Raw genomic sequence first — 16,335 nt, 5'->3', positions numbered from 1 at the left:
ACATATTTTCACTAATTAAATATGTCATAAATAATCCACCACAGTTCAAGAAGAATGGTAATGTACGTACCTATAACACTAGAGGGGAAAAATGACCTTTACCCATTGTTAAAGCTCTGTCAGTAGCTCAGAGAGGAGTTCAATACGCAGCAACAAAATTTTGTGATAATTTGCCCAATAGCATAAAATATCTGATGGGTAATGAAGCAAGTTTCAAATCTAATTTAAAATTATTTCCATCAATTCCATTGATTAATTTCTACTTTTTAAACTGTAGTTGCTTGAGTAGGAATTAAATGATAATGTATTCATTAATGTTAACACTACTTATGTATACATATCCTGTAAACTGACTCATTCCGTATCATTTCTGTAAAAGAATCATTCAAATGATCTATGGAACATGCTTCTAACTAACTAATTAACTAAGGCCTGGATCATGCACAGAAGATATTTGCAGCTTCTTGAGAAATTCCCTGGAGAAAATAAATACTGCCAGTGTAAACACCATCAACATCACCAGCTTTGGTGGGTTGGTCATATTACCAATGTGCCTGATATATGACAAACAATCCCAACACAGGCATGGAGAGTGACATTGAGGAATGAAATGATACAGAGACATTCCAAAGTCATACTTTTAAAAACGCCAAATTGACACCAGCAGTTTGGAAACCAATGCCTCCAATCATCTGAAATGGCATCGTAAGTACCGTTTACAATGGTTCACGGTGCTTTGAACAACAGTGCAAAGACCTAAGATTGGACAAGCAGAAATGTAGGAAACAGTGAGAAACCGATGTAACAGACAATCAGCTGTGACCTGCAGTTGGTATGGTTAGGTTATGTGCTCACTGCAGTAGAAAAATTTGTTCAGCAATTGGTCTCCTTGAACTGGAACTCATGAAGGACAACAGTCCTTGCGAAAGGTGGGGTAACTACCTTGTTAGCAAGTAAATGCCTATGATGATGAAGTTCCTTTAATAGCAAAGACATGAATGTGCTGGTAAGCTGGCATATATCAACAGTTTGTTACTTGTTTATGTTCATATTTGTACTGACCTTCTGTATGTAATTACCATGGCAGCATAACAATATAATATACTGTTTTGTACTTTAGGAAATATTCGAATGCAAAGCAGGATGACCTGTGGTGGTCCATGGAGGAAGCTGTGAGGAATTCGTCCTTGCATGAGCATGCATTGCCGCAGAATGCCACGGTGAAGCAGGTGATGGATTCCTGGACACTGCAACCCGGCTTCCCTGTGGTTACAGCCATTCGTAACTACGTTAATGGTTCTGTCACCATCAACCAGGTACTTAACTCAATTTCTAGGCACGCATTTGCAAAGAGAGGTCATCGTGATTTGTAACTCGCCTGTAGCAGACCATTTTAGAAAAGAATACTATTTTGGTAACACAATATTTTAGGGCCCCTGAATGAAATGTAATGGGCTGAATGTACTAGCACGCTTGTAACAATCCTGATTCATTATTCCAGGGCTTCCCAAATTGGTTGTCCCAATATCCCAGGGTTTTGTGTAGTAACATAAAGAGTGTCATGATACTAGCAAATTCTGAATGAAAAACAAATGAAAACTTGAGATAATACAAAATATACTTGTCTTTGTGAAGTGTAACCATAGATCACATACACTACTGACCATTAAAATTGCTACACCAAGAAGAAATGCAGATGATAAATGGGTATTCATTGGACAAATATATTATACTAGAACTGACATGTGATTACATTTTCACGCAATTTGGGTGAATAGATCCTGAGACATCAGTACCCAGAACAACCACCTTTGGCTGTAATAACTGCCTTGATATGCCTGGGTATTGAGTCAAACAGAGCTTGAATGGCGTGTACTGGTACAGCTGGCCATGCAGCTTGACACGATACCACAGTTCATTAGGAGTAGTGACTGGCGTATTGTGACGAGCCAGTTGCTCGGCCACCATTGACCAGACGTTTTCTATTGGTGAGAGATCTGGAGAATGTGCTGGCCAGGGCAGCAGTCGAACATTTTCTGTATCCAGAAAGGCCCACACAGGACCTGCAACATACGGTTGTGCATTATCCTGCTGAAATGTAGGGTTTCGCAGGGATCGAATGATGGGTAGAGCCACAGGTCATAACACATCTGAAATGTAATGTCCACTGTTCAAAGTGCTGTCAATGCGAACAAGAGGTGTCCAAGACATGTAACCAATGGCACCACATACCATCACACCGGGTGATAACGCTAGTATGGTGATGACGAATACACGCTTCCAATGTGCATTCACCGCGATGTTGCCAAACACGGATGCGACATCATGATGCTGTAAGCAGAACCTATATTCATCCGAAAAAATGACGTTTTGCCATTCATGCACCCAGGTTCATCATTGAGTACACCATCGCAGGCGCTCCTGTCTGTGATACAACATCAAGGGTAACCGCAGCCAAGGTCTCCGAGCTGATAGCCATGCTGCTGCAAATGTCGTCGAACTGTTCGTGCAGATGGTTGTTGTCTTGCAAACGTCCCCATCTGTTGACTCTGGGATCGAGACGTGGCTGCACGATCCGTTACAGCCATGTGGATAAGATGTCTGTCATCTCAACTGCTAGTGATACAAGGCCGTTGGGATCCAGCATGGCATTCTGTATTACCCTCCTGCACCCACCGATTCCATATTCTGCTAACAGTCATTGGATCTCGACCAACGCGAGCAGCAATGTCGCGATATGATAAACCACAATTGCGATAGCCTACAATCCGACCTTTATCTAAGTCACAAGCGTGATAGTACGCGTTTCTCCTCCTTACACGAGGCGTCACAACAACGTTTCACCAGGCAACGTTGGTCAACTGCTGTTTGTGTATGAGAAATCGATTGGAAACGTTCCTCATGTCATCACCGGTGCCAACCTTGTGTGAATACTCTGAAAAGTTAATCATTTGCATATCACAGGATCTTCTTCCTGTCAGTTAAATTTCACGTCTGTACGCTTGTCATCTTCATGGTGTAGCAATTTTAATGGCCAGTAGTGTATTAAACAAGTCATAAGTATGTTCAATTTCAGTATTTCGTGTATATAACTTACAGTTATGGCAGTGGATGTGTCTCTACTCCTGTTGTACGCTCATGCTCTCTGTTGGCCTGTGTCTTAACAAGCCCTTTAAGAGGTGACATGGAGGACTGTACACTTTCCATCAGTGTGTTTTGTTGTTTCATTTGTGACTAGCATCATTATTTCACTTCTTTCAAAGTGATAATAACTACCAAATGCAAAGACATTTTTGAAGTAATAAATGGACACATGACCACAAAGAATTTTTTGTGAAATAATTGTTAGCTTATGCACAGATGGTGCCCCTTCAGTGCCAGGTTCTGCTAAAGAATTCATCACACTGGCAAACAATGAAATGAAAATTCGATTATCATGCAGTGCTTTCTGTATAGAGAAGCACTCATAACAAAAGCCATTGGAAGGATTTGAAATTGGTTTTGGACAAGACTGTCAAAATGATAAATTATATTAAACGCAAGCCTCTCAAGTCAAGACTGTTTGCTGAAATATGTAATGAACTAGTAACACAGGATTGTAACCTCCACCTTCTGACATAAGTCTGCTGGCTATTTGAAGGGAGAGTACTCAGTTGTGTGTATGAGCTTAAGGATGCAGTGTTGAGTTATTTGAGCAAATAAACGAAACAGAGTTTGTGGACACACTAGATGATGAGCTCTGGAGATCAAGGCTAGCTTTCATTATTGATTTACTTGAAACACTCAATAAGGCAAATGCTAGTCTACAAGGTAAGAGTGCAAATCTCCTTACTGCCACAGTTAACATTGCAACATGAAGAGATAAATTTGAGGTGTGGTTGAGAAAAACAAAGAAAACTATTTTGAAATCTTCCCATTGGAATCTAAATGTTTGGTTAGTAATAAAAATACAACAGTTGAGTTACGACCAGCTAGTGAAATTGAAAGAGAGTTTGGACTGATATCCCAACAATAGACACAAACCTATATGAATGGATAAGAAATCCTTTTGGGCTTTCCAGTGCCTGTGATCTTCAACTACCACATTTTAAAACTGAAGTTCCAAAGATCATGTTTATGCAACTTCTGGATTTCTATTCAGCAAGCTTACCCTCACCTAAGTAGAACAGCACTCATTTTCCACAACATATTCCTTATGACTGACATAAAAACAGTTAAATGTGAAAATTTGTGAAAGTTAAATGAGGATATGCATGTGCATTTGGCCTACATCTGAGATAGTGTAAGACAGATTTGTAATGCTCATCAAGCCCATGTGAGTCAATGAATACATAATAATATTGAAAGATGAATTCATAATAATATTGAAAGATGTTGTGTCTGTGAATAGATGCTTAATATAAGTTTATACTGTACTTGGAAATGAAATACAAAATTAATTATTTTCTTGTAGAGTGGATCCACAGCTTCTATAAAGTTTTAAAGGATTTCATCTTATTTGCGGCTGTTGGAATTGCATTTAGCGATTGCATTTTTGGGATTATGCCATTTTCAGGCACTTTATCTCTACCTCTATGTCAAAATCTTATGCTTGAAAATGCCGAAATTGCAGTCACAAAATAAAATACTAGCAGCTGAAAGCATGAAATCCTTTAAAAAATAAAAATTATTGTTCTTTAAAGTATCATTTATTACATTAGCGTCTCTTTTATTAATATCTCATGAAACTGTATATATTACAAGGGTGTTGTCACGAGGAAAAGCTTTGAAAGCTCTGCATTATTAATTTATTTATCGTGTTACTTAAATCTCTTCAAGAAGGAGAACCTTCAGGGATGTGGAGTGAGTCAGCATACACATCAGTATAAGACAAACAAAACGTAGAAACTTTAGATGTTTATTGTGCTAAATATCACTCCAATGCTTAATTCTATTCATACTGCGACTGGACGAACACATTATCATCCATAATACAGTACATTCAAAACACCTCCCAGTCATCTCGGAATGGATGAAAACATCTGTACGGTTTTAAGGGAATCATATACCATTCTTTCAGAAAAAGTGTGCCAATATATGGTAATGATGAATAAATTGGATAGTGATCATGCACACTTATCTGTAAAGTTTCATTAATATTGAAAACAGGTGACTGAGGTGATCAGGGGAGATGTGACAGTTCATCCTCATGTTGACAAAACCAGTCCTGGAGGATGCAAGCTGTATGAACAGAGGTCGTGCCATCACGGATTACAATTGAGGAACAAACATTTTACCATAGGGTGGACCTGACCAGCCAAGACGGTCACATAATCCTCGGTAGTAATGCAGTCTTGCAGAGTAACTATGGGGGTCACGGAATAGCACAATATCATTGCTCAAATCATCACTGAACCTCTGTCATGCTCAACTCTTGGGATGTACACTCATCCAGAAGTTGAAAATAGTGTGAAACAAGACTCGTCCAACCAAATAGTTCTTCTGCTGCTCTGCGGACCAGGTTTTATTACTTGAGCACCACATTTTCCTGTTATTGGCATTTGCATCACTGATGAGTTCCTCTGATATTCCAGCTCGCTCTGCAGTTACCTGCCTGTTCTGCTCCCTTCATGTTGTTTTGGTGCCAAGAGGGTTTGTGAATGCGACATTCACTTCTGCAGTGTCTTTTGCAACTGCTGACCTCTTATTTTTTGTCACATTCCTCTTCAATGACAATCTCTCACAGTCACTCAACACACATTTTTGTTCTTGGGACACTGTCCTGACCACGACTGACACTTGCAATGTAATGAGGAAACTGCACACGTGTAGTTCATTGTCAGATAAAACAGCGCAGCCTGTTGGCTTGGAAGAATTTGCCACTGTTTTTCCATATTTGTATCCAACCCCTGTACTTAATGCCGGCTCAAGTTGATCAAGTAAATTAGAAACAAAGTATTAATTAAAAGCCGGCCGGAGTGGCCGAGCGGTTAAAGGCGCTACAGTCTGGAACCGCACGACCGCTACGGTCGCAGGTTCGAAAAATGCCTCGGGCATGGATGTGTGTGATGTCCTTAGGTTAGTTAGGTTTAAGTAGTTCTAAGTTCTAGGGGACTTATGACCACAGCAGTTGAGTCCCATAGTGCACAGAGCCATTAATTAAAAAAAAAAGCTACAGACTCCTCAGTTTTATTACATAGCTAGTGTTATCTGCTACTACTGGCCTAATATTTACTTTTTAGAATTCCAACCGTCTAGGAAAAGACAAATTGCTACTTGCTGTAAAGGTGCAGACAGGCAGAATTAAAAGACACTTACAGAAAGCTTTTGACCACAGTGTTGTGTGAATGAGTGGTGTATGTTTCTCTTTTTCTGATGTTTTCTGATGAAGGCTATAGCTGAAAGCTTTGTGTCTGTGCCTTTCAATTGTGCCTGTCGGCAACTTAATGTGTCATGTTTACAGTAGGTAGAAATCTATCTTTTCCTACACTTGATATTCCTCCCTTGAGTTTCCAATGTATTTCTTTCTAGAATGATATTTGTCAAAGAAAAAAAAATGTTTATATCTATAAATACTGAGTCTAGTTGCCGGTATAGTATGTCACTACCTGTCATTAATTTTCCCTTTCAGCAGATACCATTACTAGTCATTCCCTTTCTTCTTCACTCGCAAATGGGGCAAGGAAAAATGAGTTAGTGTATACCTTCATATGACCCCCACATACCTCTTATTTTGTCTTCAGTCTTTACATGAAATTTGTCAGTGGTGGTACACTGCTCTCCACTCTGATGCAAATGCCAGTTCCCTAAACTTTCTCAATACTGTTTTGGAAAAAGAACATCTTCCCTCAAGGGATTCCTGTTTGAGTTCATGCAGAACTGTAACATACATGTGTTGATTGAACGTACTGGTAATAATTCTAGCTGTATGCCTCTGAATTGAATTGCTTTCATGTCTTCCTTTAAACCAACCTGGCAGAGATCCCAGACACTTGAGCAGTAATTGAGAATGGGCTGCACAAGTCGTTTGCTCATGGTCTCCTTTATAGATAAGCTACACTTTTCTGGAATTCTCCCAATAAACCTAAGTCAACCATTTGCTTTCCGTGCATCCAACTTTATGTGCTTGTTCGAAGTCACCTTGTAATATTGTGCCTCTTTATTTAACGCTACAGTGCTAAGTGGGAGAAAATGTTACATTGTTACTAAACCATTGGAGATATTTTAACTCCGTATTTTGTTCAATGGAAGACACAGCAGCACAAGGTTGATGATATAAAGTCAGTTCACAGTAATAATATTTCTGTTACTGATAAATCAGATATATGTACAGTATTTAACAACCATTTTCTGAGCATTGCTGGTGAATTAAATAAAAATTTAGTTTCAACAGGAAATCATATAAATTTCTTAGCAAGTGCCTTTCTGAGATTGACATCTGAAATACTCCTCTGTGATACAGACAAGAGGGAGATTGAGTCAATAATTAAATCACTGAAGACTAAGGACTCTCATGGTTATGATGGAGTGTCTAGTAGAATATTAAAGTACTGCGCTGCACATGTTAGCCCTGTATTTAGCCATATTTGTAATTTTTCCTTTAGGAATGGTCAGTTTCCTGATCGATTAAAGCACTCAGTAGTAAAGCCACTTTATAAAAAGGGAGAAAGAGATAAAGTAGATAATTTTTGACCAATTTCTATGCCATCAGTGTTTGCAAAAGTTATCGAAAAGGCTGTGTATGTAAGGTTAATTGATCATTTTATATCACACGATTTGCTATCAAATGTACAGTTCGGCTTTAGAAGTCATTTGACAACTGAAAATGCTATATTTTCTTTTCTCTTGGGCTAAACAAAAAGTTTAGAACACTTGGCATATTTTTTTATTTAACAAAGGCATTTGACTGTGTTGATCTCACAATATTGCTCCAGAAGTTGGACCATTACGGAATAAGGGGAGTAGCTCACAATTGGTTCACCTCTTACTTTAGCAACAGGCAGGAAAAGGTAATTATTCACAATGTTGATAACGGCTGTGATGTGGGGTCTGAGTGGGGTACTGTCAAGTGGGGGCTGCCCCAGTGATCAGTGTAGGGGCTGCTCCTGTTCCTTATTTATATAAATGATATGCCCTCTAGTATTATGGGTAACTCTAAAATATTTCTGTTTGCTGATGACACTAGCTTGGTAGTAAAGGATGTTGTGTGCAACATTGACTCGGTTTCAAGTAGTGCGGTACATGACCTCAGTTCATGGCTTGTAGAAAATAAACTAACGTTAAATCACAGTAAGACTCAGTTTTTACAGTTCCTAATACACATTTCAACAAAACCTGACGTTTTAATCTCACAGAACGGGCATATGATTAGTGAAACTGAACAGTTTAAATTCCGAGGTGTTCAGATAGATAGTAAGCTGTCGTGGAAAGCCCACGTTCAGGATCTTGTTCAAAGACTTAATACTGCCATTTTCACTATTCGAACGGTATCGAAAATGAGTGATACTTCGACACGTAAATTAGTCTACTTTGCTTATTTTCATTCACTTATGCCGTATGGTATTATGTTTTGGAGTAACTCTTCCCATTCTAGAACTATATTTTTTGCTCAGAAACGGGCGGTTCGGGCAATAAGTGGTGTGAGTTCACGAACCTCTTGTCGACCTCTGTTCATGAGTCTGGGTATTTTGACATTGGCCTCTCAATATGTATATTCCTTATTGTCGTTTCTTGTTACCAATATTAGTTTATTTCCAACAATAAGCAGCTTTCACTCAGTTAATACTCAGCAGAAATCAAACCTCCATTTGGATCCAACTTCCCTAATTCTTGTGCAAAAAGGTGTGCAGTATAATGCTGCATCCATTTTCAATAAGCTGCCACTCGAATTCAAAAATCTTAGCAGTAATCCACGCGCTTTCAAATCGAAACTGAAGAGTTTCCTCGTGGGTCACTCCTTCTATTCTGTTGAGGAGTTCCTTGCAAAAATTAAGCTGATTCTCATTGTATTGCTGATAGCGTTTGCTTAAACTTATGGGCTGATTTTCTTTCAGGTTCATGAACATTTATTTTTATCTGTTATTACTTTTATGTTGTAAGTTCATGTACTGACATGTTTCATGACCTTGGAGATTTGCTCCTCAGTTTGGTCCTACGGAACTTGACATGTAAATAAATAAAAATAATTTATGTTTTAGGTACTAGTTAATTACAGCTGTAAGATCTCCAGTGGTATGTCATGTATAAAATAAGTACAAAATGTCCTGTTTTAGACCCAGTACTGATAATACCAGATTGTTGGGAAGCACAGATTGGTATCAACTGCAATTGTAAATTTTACAAGGGTTTAGTAATCCAGGGTTAATCAACAGCACACTACCACTACTGCCGTGTTCAAATATTACAGGATTGTTACTTGAACTAATCTGCATTAAGTTACATTTTTCCACATTTAGAACAAGCTGTCATTTATCAAACCTGACAGAAATGCCTATATCCTCCTACAGTCAGTCATCGGTGACACTTCCCTGCACTCTGCAGTATCATCAGCAAACGGTTGCAAATTGCTGATCACCATGTGCGACAAATCATTTAGATATACAGGGTGAGCACAGAGTCTTGACCCAGTTACAAAAATTTATAACAGAATAACCGTTTGACATAATAAGTTACATTTGATCATTTGATGCCATTACATAGGTTAGTGTTAAGAGAGGTGTTTTTTTTTTAAAGGACCACTTATGTTAATAAACCTCTATTCCAGTTCCCGTCAGGTGTTTCGTAACATGTGTTGTGTCACAGTACCTACAGCAACTGCTGTTCCAGCAAGATGGAGCACTGCCCCCACTGGGCGGGCGATCTTTGATAGTGTGTGATTTCCTGGATGAAACATTTCTGGATCGGTGAATTGGAAGGAACGGTCCAACACCCTGGCCACCCCGCTCTCCAGACATTATGCCCCTTGACTTCTTTTTGTGGGACTATATCAAGGACAGAGTCTTTGTCACACCAGTTGCTGATGTCGATGAACTGAAGGCTAGGATACAAGCTGCTGTGGTTGCTGTGACAGAACACATTATGAAACACCTGGATGTAAACTATTGTGTCAAACGGTTATTCTGTAATAAATTGTTATAATCAGGTCAAGACTTTGTGCTCGCCCTGTATAAAGAGAAAAGGCAGCCCTATCACACCTTCTTGGGGCACTCTTGAGAATACCTTGTCCCACAGTAACATTCACCATCCACAATAATATACTGGCATCTACCACTTGTTGGTGATAATTTTAGTGAATATGTGGAACTTCACAGAAAGCAGAGTGATAGGTCTATGGTTTTTTTCTGCCCCTCTTTCTTTTGAATTAGAGCATTTAAATATAATGGGTGATGAAACATTTACATTTGAGGCCATTGCTGCAGCATATACACAAATGGTGCAAGCCAGAATGAGATTTTCACTCTGCAGCGGAGTGTGCGCTGGTATGAAACTTCCTGGCAGATTAAAACTGTGTGCTGGACCGAGACTTGAACTCGGGACCTTTGCCTTTCGCGGGCAAGTGCTCTACAATCTGAGCTACCCAAGCACAACTCACGCCCCATCCTCACAGCTGTACTTCCGCCAGTACCTCATCTCCTAGTTCCCAAACTTCACAGAAGCTCTCCTGCGAACCTTGCAGAACTAGCTCTCCTGGAAGAAAGGATATTGCGGAGACATGGCTTAGCCACAGCCTGGGGGATTTGCCAGAATGAGATTTTCAATCTGCAGAGGAGTGCTAGTTCTGCAAGGTTCGCAGGAGAGCTTCTGTGAAGTTTGGAAAGTAGGAGTTGAGGTACTGGCAGAAGTAAAGCTGTGAGGACAGGGTGCGAGTCGTGCTTGGGTAGCTCAGTTGGTAGAGCACTTGCCCACGAAAGGCAAAGGTCCCGAGTTCGAGTCTCGGTCCGCCACACAGTTTTAATCTGCCAGGAAGTTTCATATCAGCGCACAGTCTGCTGCAGAGTGAAAATCTCATTCTGGAAACATCCTCTAGGCTGTGGCAATATCCTATCTTCCAGGAGTGCTAGTTCTGCAAGGTTCGCAGGAGAGCTTCTGTGAAGTTTGGAAAGTAGGAGATGAGGTACTGGCGGAAGTAAAGCTGTGAGGATGGGGCATGAGTCATGCTTGGGTAGCTCAGATGGTAGAGCACTTGCCCACGAAAGGCAAAGGTCCCAAGTTCGAGTGATGTGGGTACATAAGCACCTACATGTAGGCAACAGATGGTGCGGCACACGAGTCTTCCCACCGTGTGTGCAATAAGTGCAGAAACGGTGATGTTATTACGAGATGCATCCAAATAAGACCAACAGCTGATATTCTTTTCTTGGCTGCTGAAGGACAAACACCAGGAGACATCCATCAGAGAACAAAGAATGTTTATGGGGCAGCATGTCTGTTGAAAACATTGTGGAATGGTGCACCCAAGGGTGCTATTGCTTCATATCACAAATGCCGTACCACAGAAGTCACGCCAACTTAAGTGGGAGACACTCGAACTCCCACCCTTTAGTCCTATTTTCTCCCCAAGTGATTATCAAACCTTCGGTCCTTTGATAAAGACTTTGAAGGCTCGATGATTCCTGTCAGGAATCAACAGGCAGTTACCGGATTTCTTCATGCAAGATGTCGTGGTGTTTTACCGGATGTATATCTTCAACACTGGCCATTACATTTGCTACACCACGAAGATGATGTGCTACAGATGCAAAATTTAACCGACAGGAAGAAGATGCTGTGATATGCAAATGATCAGCTTTTCAGAGCATTCACGCAAGGTTAGTTCTGGTGGCGACACCTGCAATGTGCTGACATGAGGAAAGTTTCCAACCGATTCCTCATACACAAACACCAGTTGACCAATGTTGCCTGGTGAAACGTTGTTGTGATGCCTTGTGTAAGGAGGAGAAATGTGTACCATCACGTTTCAGACTTTGATAAAGGTCGGATTGCAGCCTATCGCTATTGCAGTTTATCGTATTGCGACTGCTGCTCACGTTGGTCGAGATCCAAGGACTGTTAGCAGAATATGGAATTGGTGGGTTCAGGAGGGTAATACGGAACGTCGTGCTGGATCCCAACGGCCTCATATCAGTAGTAGTCAAGATGACAGGCATCTTATCTGCAAGGCTGTAACGGATCATGCAGCCACGTCTTGATCCCTGAGTCAACAAATGGGGAAGTTGGTAAGACAACAACCATCTGCACAAACAGTTCGACGATGTTTGCAGCAACATGGCTATCAGCTCAGAGACCTTGGCTGCGGTTACCCTTGACACTGCATCACAGACAGGAGCACCTGCGATGGTGTACTCAACGACAAACCTTGGTGCACGAATGGCAAAACATCATTTTAGCCACGTCTTGATCCCTGAGTCAACAAATGGGGATGTTTGCAAGGCAACAACCATCTGCACGAATAGTTCGACGATGTTTGCAGCAACATGGCTATCAGCTCGGAGACCTTGGCTGCGGTTACCCTTGACGCTGCATCACAGACAGGAGCGCCTCGATGGTGTACTCAATGACGAACTGGGGTTCACGAATGGCAAAACGTCATTTTTTCGGATGAATCCAGGTTCTGCTTACAGCATCATGATGTCGCATCCGTGTTTGGCAACATCGCGGTGAATGCACATTGGAAGCATGTATTCGTCATCACCATACTAGCGTATCACCCGGCATGATGGTATGGGGTGCCATTGGTTACATGTCATGGACACCTCTTGTTCGTATTGATGGCACTTTGAACAGTGGACATTACATTTCAGATGTGTTACGGCCCGTGGCTCCACCCTTAATTCGATCCATGCGAAACCCTACATTTCAGCAGGATTATGCACGATCGCACATTGCGTGTCCTGTATGGGCCTTTCTGTATACAGAAAATGTACGACTGCTGCCCTGGCCAGCACATCCTCCAGATCTCTCACCAATTGAAAACATCTGGTCAATGGTGGCCGAGCAACTGGCTCGTCACAATGTGGCAGTCACTAATCTCGATGAACTGTGGTATCGTGTTGAAGCTGCATGGGCAGCTGTACCCGTACACGCCATCCAGGCTCTGTTTGACTCAATGCCCAGGCATGTCAAGGCTGTTATAATGGCCATAGGTGGTTGTTCTGGGTGCTGATTTCTCAGGATCTATTCACCCAAATTGCATGAAAATGTAATCACATGTCAGTTCTAGTATAATATATTTGTCCAATGAACACCCGTTTGTCATCTGCATTTCTTCTTGGTGTAGCAATTTTACTGGCCAGTAGTGTAATTCTGGACAGTACAGCCTTTGAACAGAAATTTCTTGATTGTCTCTTACATTCTGTGTCAGTGGTTTCAAATCACATTTGTACACACTTCTTGCCATTATACAGAGTGAGGATTAACAAAACTGATAAACTGCAGGGACAGGTTCCTTATTGGAACTGGAGGAAAAAAGGCCAATGAACATATGTCCTGAAATGGACGGTGTGCATGCAACAATAAAAAATCGTCCTGGAACGCAGTACAGAGCTGCATCACAACCACGTCACAACAGATGTTCAAAGCGGCATCCATGGGATGCAGTGCACACATGACACACACAATCATACCTTGACTTGTACCAGTTTGGCAGGCCACTTGCCTGGAGCTTGTACGAAGGTTTGTCTAAATATCCTGTAGAATGGTCCTCCAAATCTGACACACGCACAGTTCACCGCCTCCTTGCATGTTTGTTTGTCTGAAAGGACCCATAATCATACAAACAACCTAAAAGGGCTGAAATGATGTGAGATGGGATTAGTGTGTGTGAGGGTACTTGTTTTGTTGCAGCTGGCTGCCTATCAACCATTTCCATCAACTTGACCATACACAAATACAATCTTGGCTTGTTCCCAACACGAATACGGACCATTTTGCCCGTTACAGTATGCTGCGTCAATCACATGGCCTGCAACATACAAGCAACACACAGCATGTGGTCAGAGGAACTTTCATTTGTCAGTGTGCCATCTACCGTGGTAACAATGCATTTCTGAACCCATGTTCATAGTACCTCCCCCCCCCACCCCCCTCTCCATTTGCACTCAGGAATCGACCCCTGCAGTTTGTCAGTTTTATTAATGTTTACCCTGTATTTATTGCTGTGGTTACACTGTCATGTCCCCCCTCACCAAATCCTTGCCTCCCCATCTTTGATGCAAGTTATAAGCAGACCTGCCTTTATAGCTCACTCCGCAGCACACTATCTGGAAGTCATCGAGTTGAGTCAGAGTGATTGAATATTAATGATACTGCCCAGTCTGTGTGTAGGCTTTGGACAGATTTCCACACTTTCAATAAGTACTCAGGTGGTATCCAATCTTTGCCTTTAGAAAACATGATACACAAACACTTAAAATATGGTAACACACAGAACACAAGTTTCATTGATTCACATACAGGTGGCATCGGTGACTTCACTCCCTTAGGTTAACTGAAAAGTGTGGCGACAGGAAAGACACCTGCTTGCAAAGTTAAATAAAGATAAATTTGCCATATTGTGAAAGAAAGTGGGACAATTATGGTGGTTTAAACATTACACAAGAGATATGTGAGTTGTAACTCATCAAAACACTTGGAGTAGGTCACAGAACAGAATCACCTCCTCTTGCTAATGTGGCACGCATTATTAGAATTCTCCATTTAAGCTGATGTCTTTCACTTTCTCTCCACAGAATTTATTTCATATCTTTGACTGGCATGATATGCTGTAATCATTGACCTGAAATAATTACGTTTTCCTATCATTATTGAAGATAATTTAATCACTTCATTTACAAAAATTTAATTTGTGACTACATCGAGAGCCTCATCATTGGTTTAGTAATATGTAGAGAAAATATGGTTAAAATGATTGTAATTAATTATTCTTTTTGTACAGACCAGGTTCACCACAGATGGCCGTCCTGTGACAAACTCTTCTTTGCAAGCCTGGTACATACCAGTAAGCTTTGCCACACAGGATGATGTTAGGTCAGGAAACGTGTCTACGAAGCCTCGCATCTGGCTGGGTGTGGAGGAAGGCAAGCGGTCGACCAACATTCTCGGAGTTCTCCCTCCAGGAGCCCCGGGGACGGCCAAGTGGCTCCTGCTGAATCTCCAACAGACAGGTGAAGTGACGGCAGACACATGTCTCATGGATCATTTTGGAGTTTCACACACTTGTTTCAAGCATATAAAACATGCTGTGGGCCTTTGTTATGTAAAATTTTGAACAAAAAGAAATATTCACTATAAAAATACTAATGGACACAGCTTGTGGAATGGGGAGGTGCTCTTGCCCCATATAAATGACCAGTAGGTTAATGATGAGAGCTGGTATGGTAGTATGGTGTGCATACTGTAAGACCTTCGGTACACACACCATCAGATTATTTGACTTGTCGCTCTAACGAAGTAGGCGAGTGTCAGCAATATGTCTCGTGGTCTTATCGTGGCGTGTTTATCTTCTGCCGTTAGGTCAGACGATAGAAATGCCACTTGCACGCTTAGAGTAGCAGATTGACGGTGACCTAAATTGGCAATCTGAAGTTCCTTCGGTCTTGGTACGTTAATCTTATTCTCTCATATCTCTGATGCTTGACAAGTGTCTATACATTTATCTTCATGGCTATGTACAGGAATATGGTAATCTTATTAGGTGCAGACTGAAACTTGGCTATAGACTGGTACAGACTAATGCAGACTGGTACGGACTGGTGTAGACAAATGCAGACTGGCTAATTGGAGGTCTGTACACTCGTTATAATACCTCACGCGTTCAGGTATCACTGTGCGAGTGCGATCCACGAGGAGAAAAGGTTCTACGTTAGCAGCTATCTCATTGGCTGCGTTACATATTAATACGGGGATCGGCGGAAGCAGAATTTGGTCCGTCTCTTAAGGCAGCGCCATCTCATAGTGCGGAGATGGACGAGCGCTGCGCCTGCGCTGTTGTGCCTGCGCTGTTGTGCTTAGCGGGGCGCACTCTAATGGGAAAGTTGTGTACGCACTGACTACGTGGAACTATGTACACAACAGGTTGCCAGTACAAATCGAGATTTTTGGCAGTTTTCCACATCTGACTAGGTGAATACTGGGCTGGAACTTGAGTCCCACCTCATTTACATGATGCACAGTCATTTAAAAAAAATTAACACTCTTTCATTTGAGGCACACTACATGCAGACAGTTTAAGCTGTTGTAAACTTTAAGAGAAAGGGGCGAAGAAAAACGAGTTGAGTTTTGTGTAGAATGTTTAACAAAATACAGATTGAAGATGATTTCATCAATAAAATTGTGTTTACTGATGAAGCCACCTTCCAT

The 16,335-nt window shown here is 41.2% G+C and overlaps 1 protein-coding gene across 3 annotated transcripts in view; it reads left to right on the top strand.

The window, feature by feature from the left end:
- Positions 1–16,335, top strand: part of LOC126428092 (aminopeptidase N-like) — a 332,543-nt gene that overhangs the window by 272,460 nt on the left and 43,748 nt on the right. For all 3 annotated transcript variants that reach the window (XM_050089984.1, XM_050089983.1, XM_050089982.1), the window contains exons 13-14: positions 1,121–1,316; positions 14,912–15,140. In XM_050089984.1, the coding sequence (XP_049945941.1) occupies positions 1,121–1,316; positions 14,912–15,140 (425 nt within the window). The remainder of the gene's footprint in view (positions 1–1,120; positions 1,317–14,911; positions 15,141–16,335) is intronic.

Source organism: Schistocerca serialis, chromosome 12 (assembly GCF_023864345.2).
Source record: "Schistocerca serialis cubense isolate TAMUIC-IGC-003099 chromosome 12, iqSchSeri2.2, whole genome shotgun sequence".
Classification (NCBI taxonomy): domain Eukaryota; kingdom Metazoa; phylum Arthropoda; class Insecta; order Orthoptera; family Acrididae; genus Schistocerca; species Schistocerca serialis.
The sequence above is the reverse complement of the archived record's forward strand: the minus strand, read 5'-3'. Positions and strand labels throughout refer to the sequence as shown.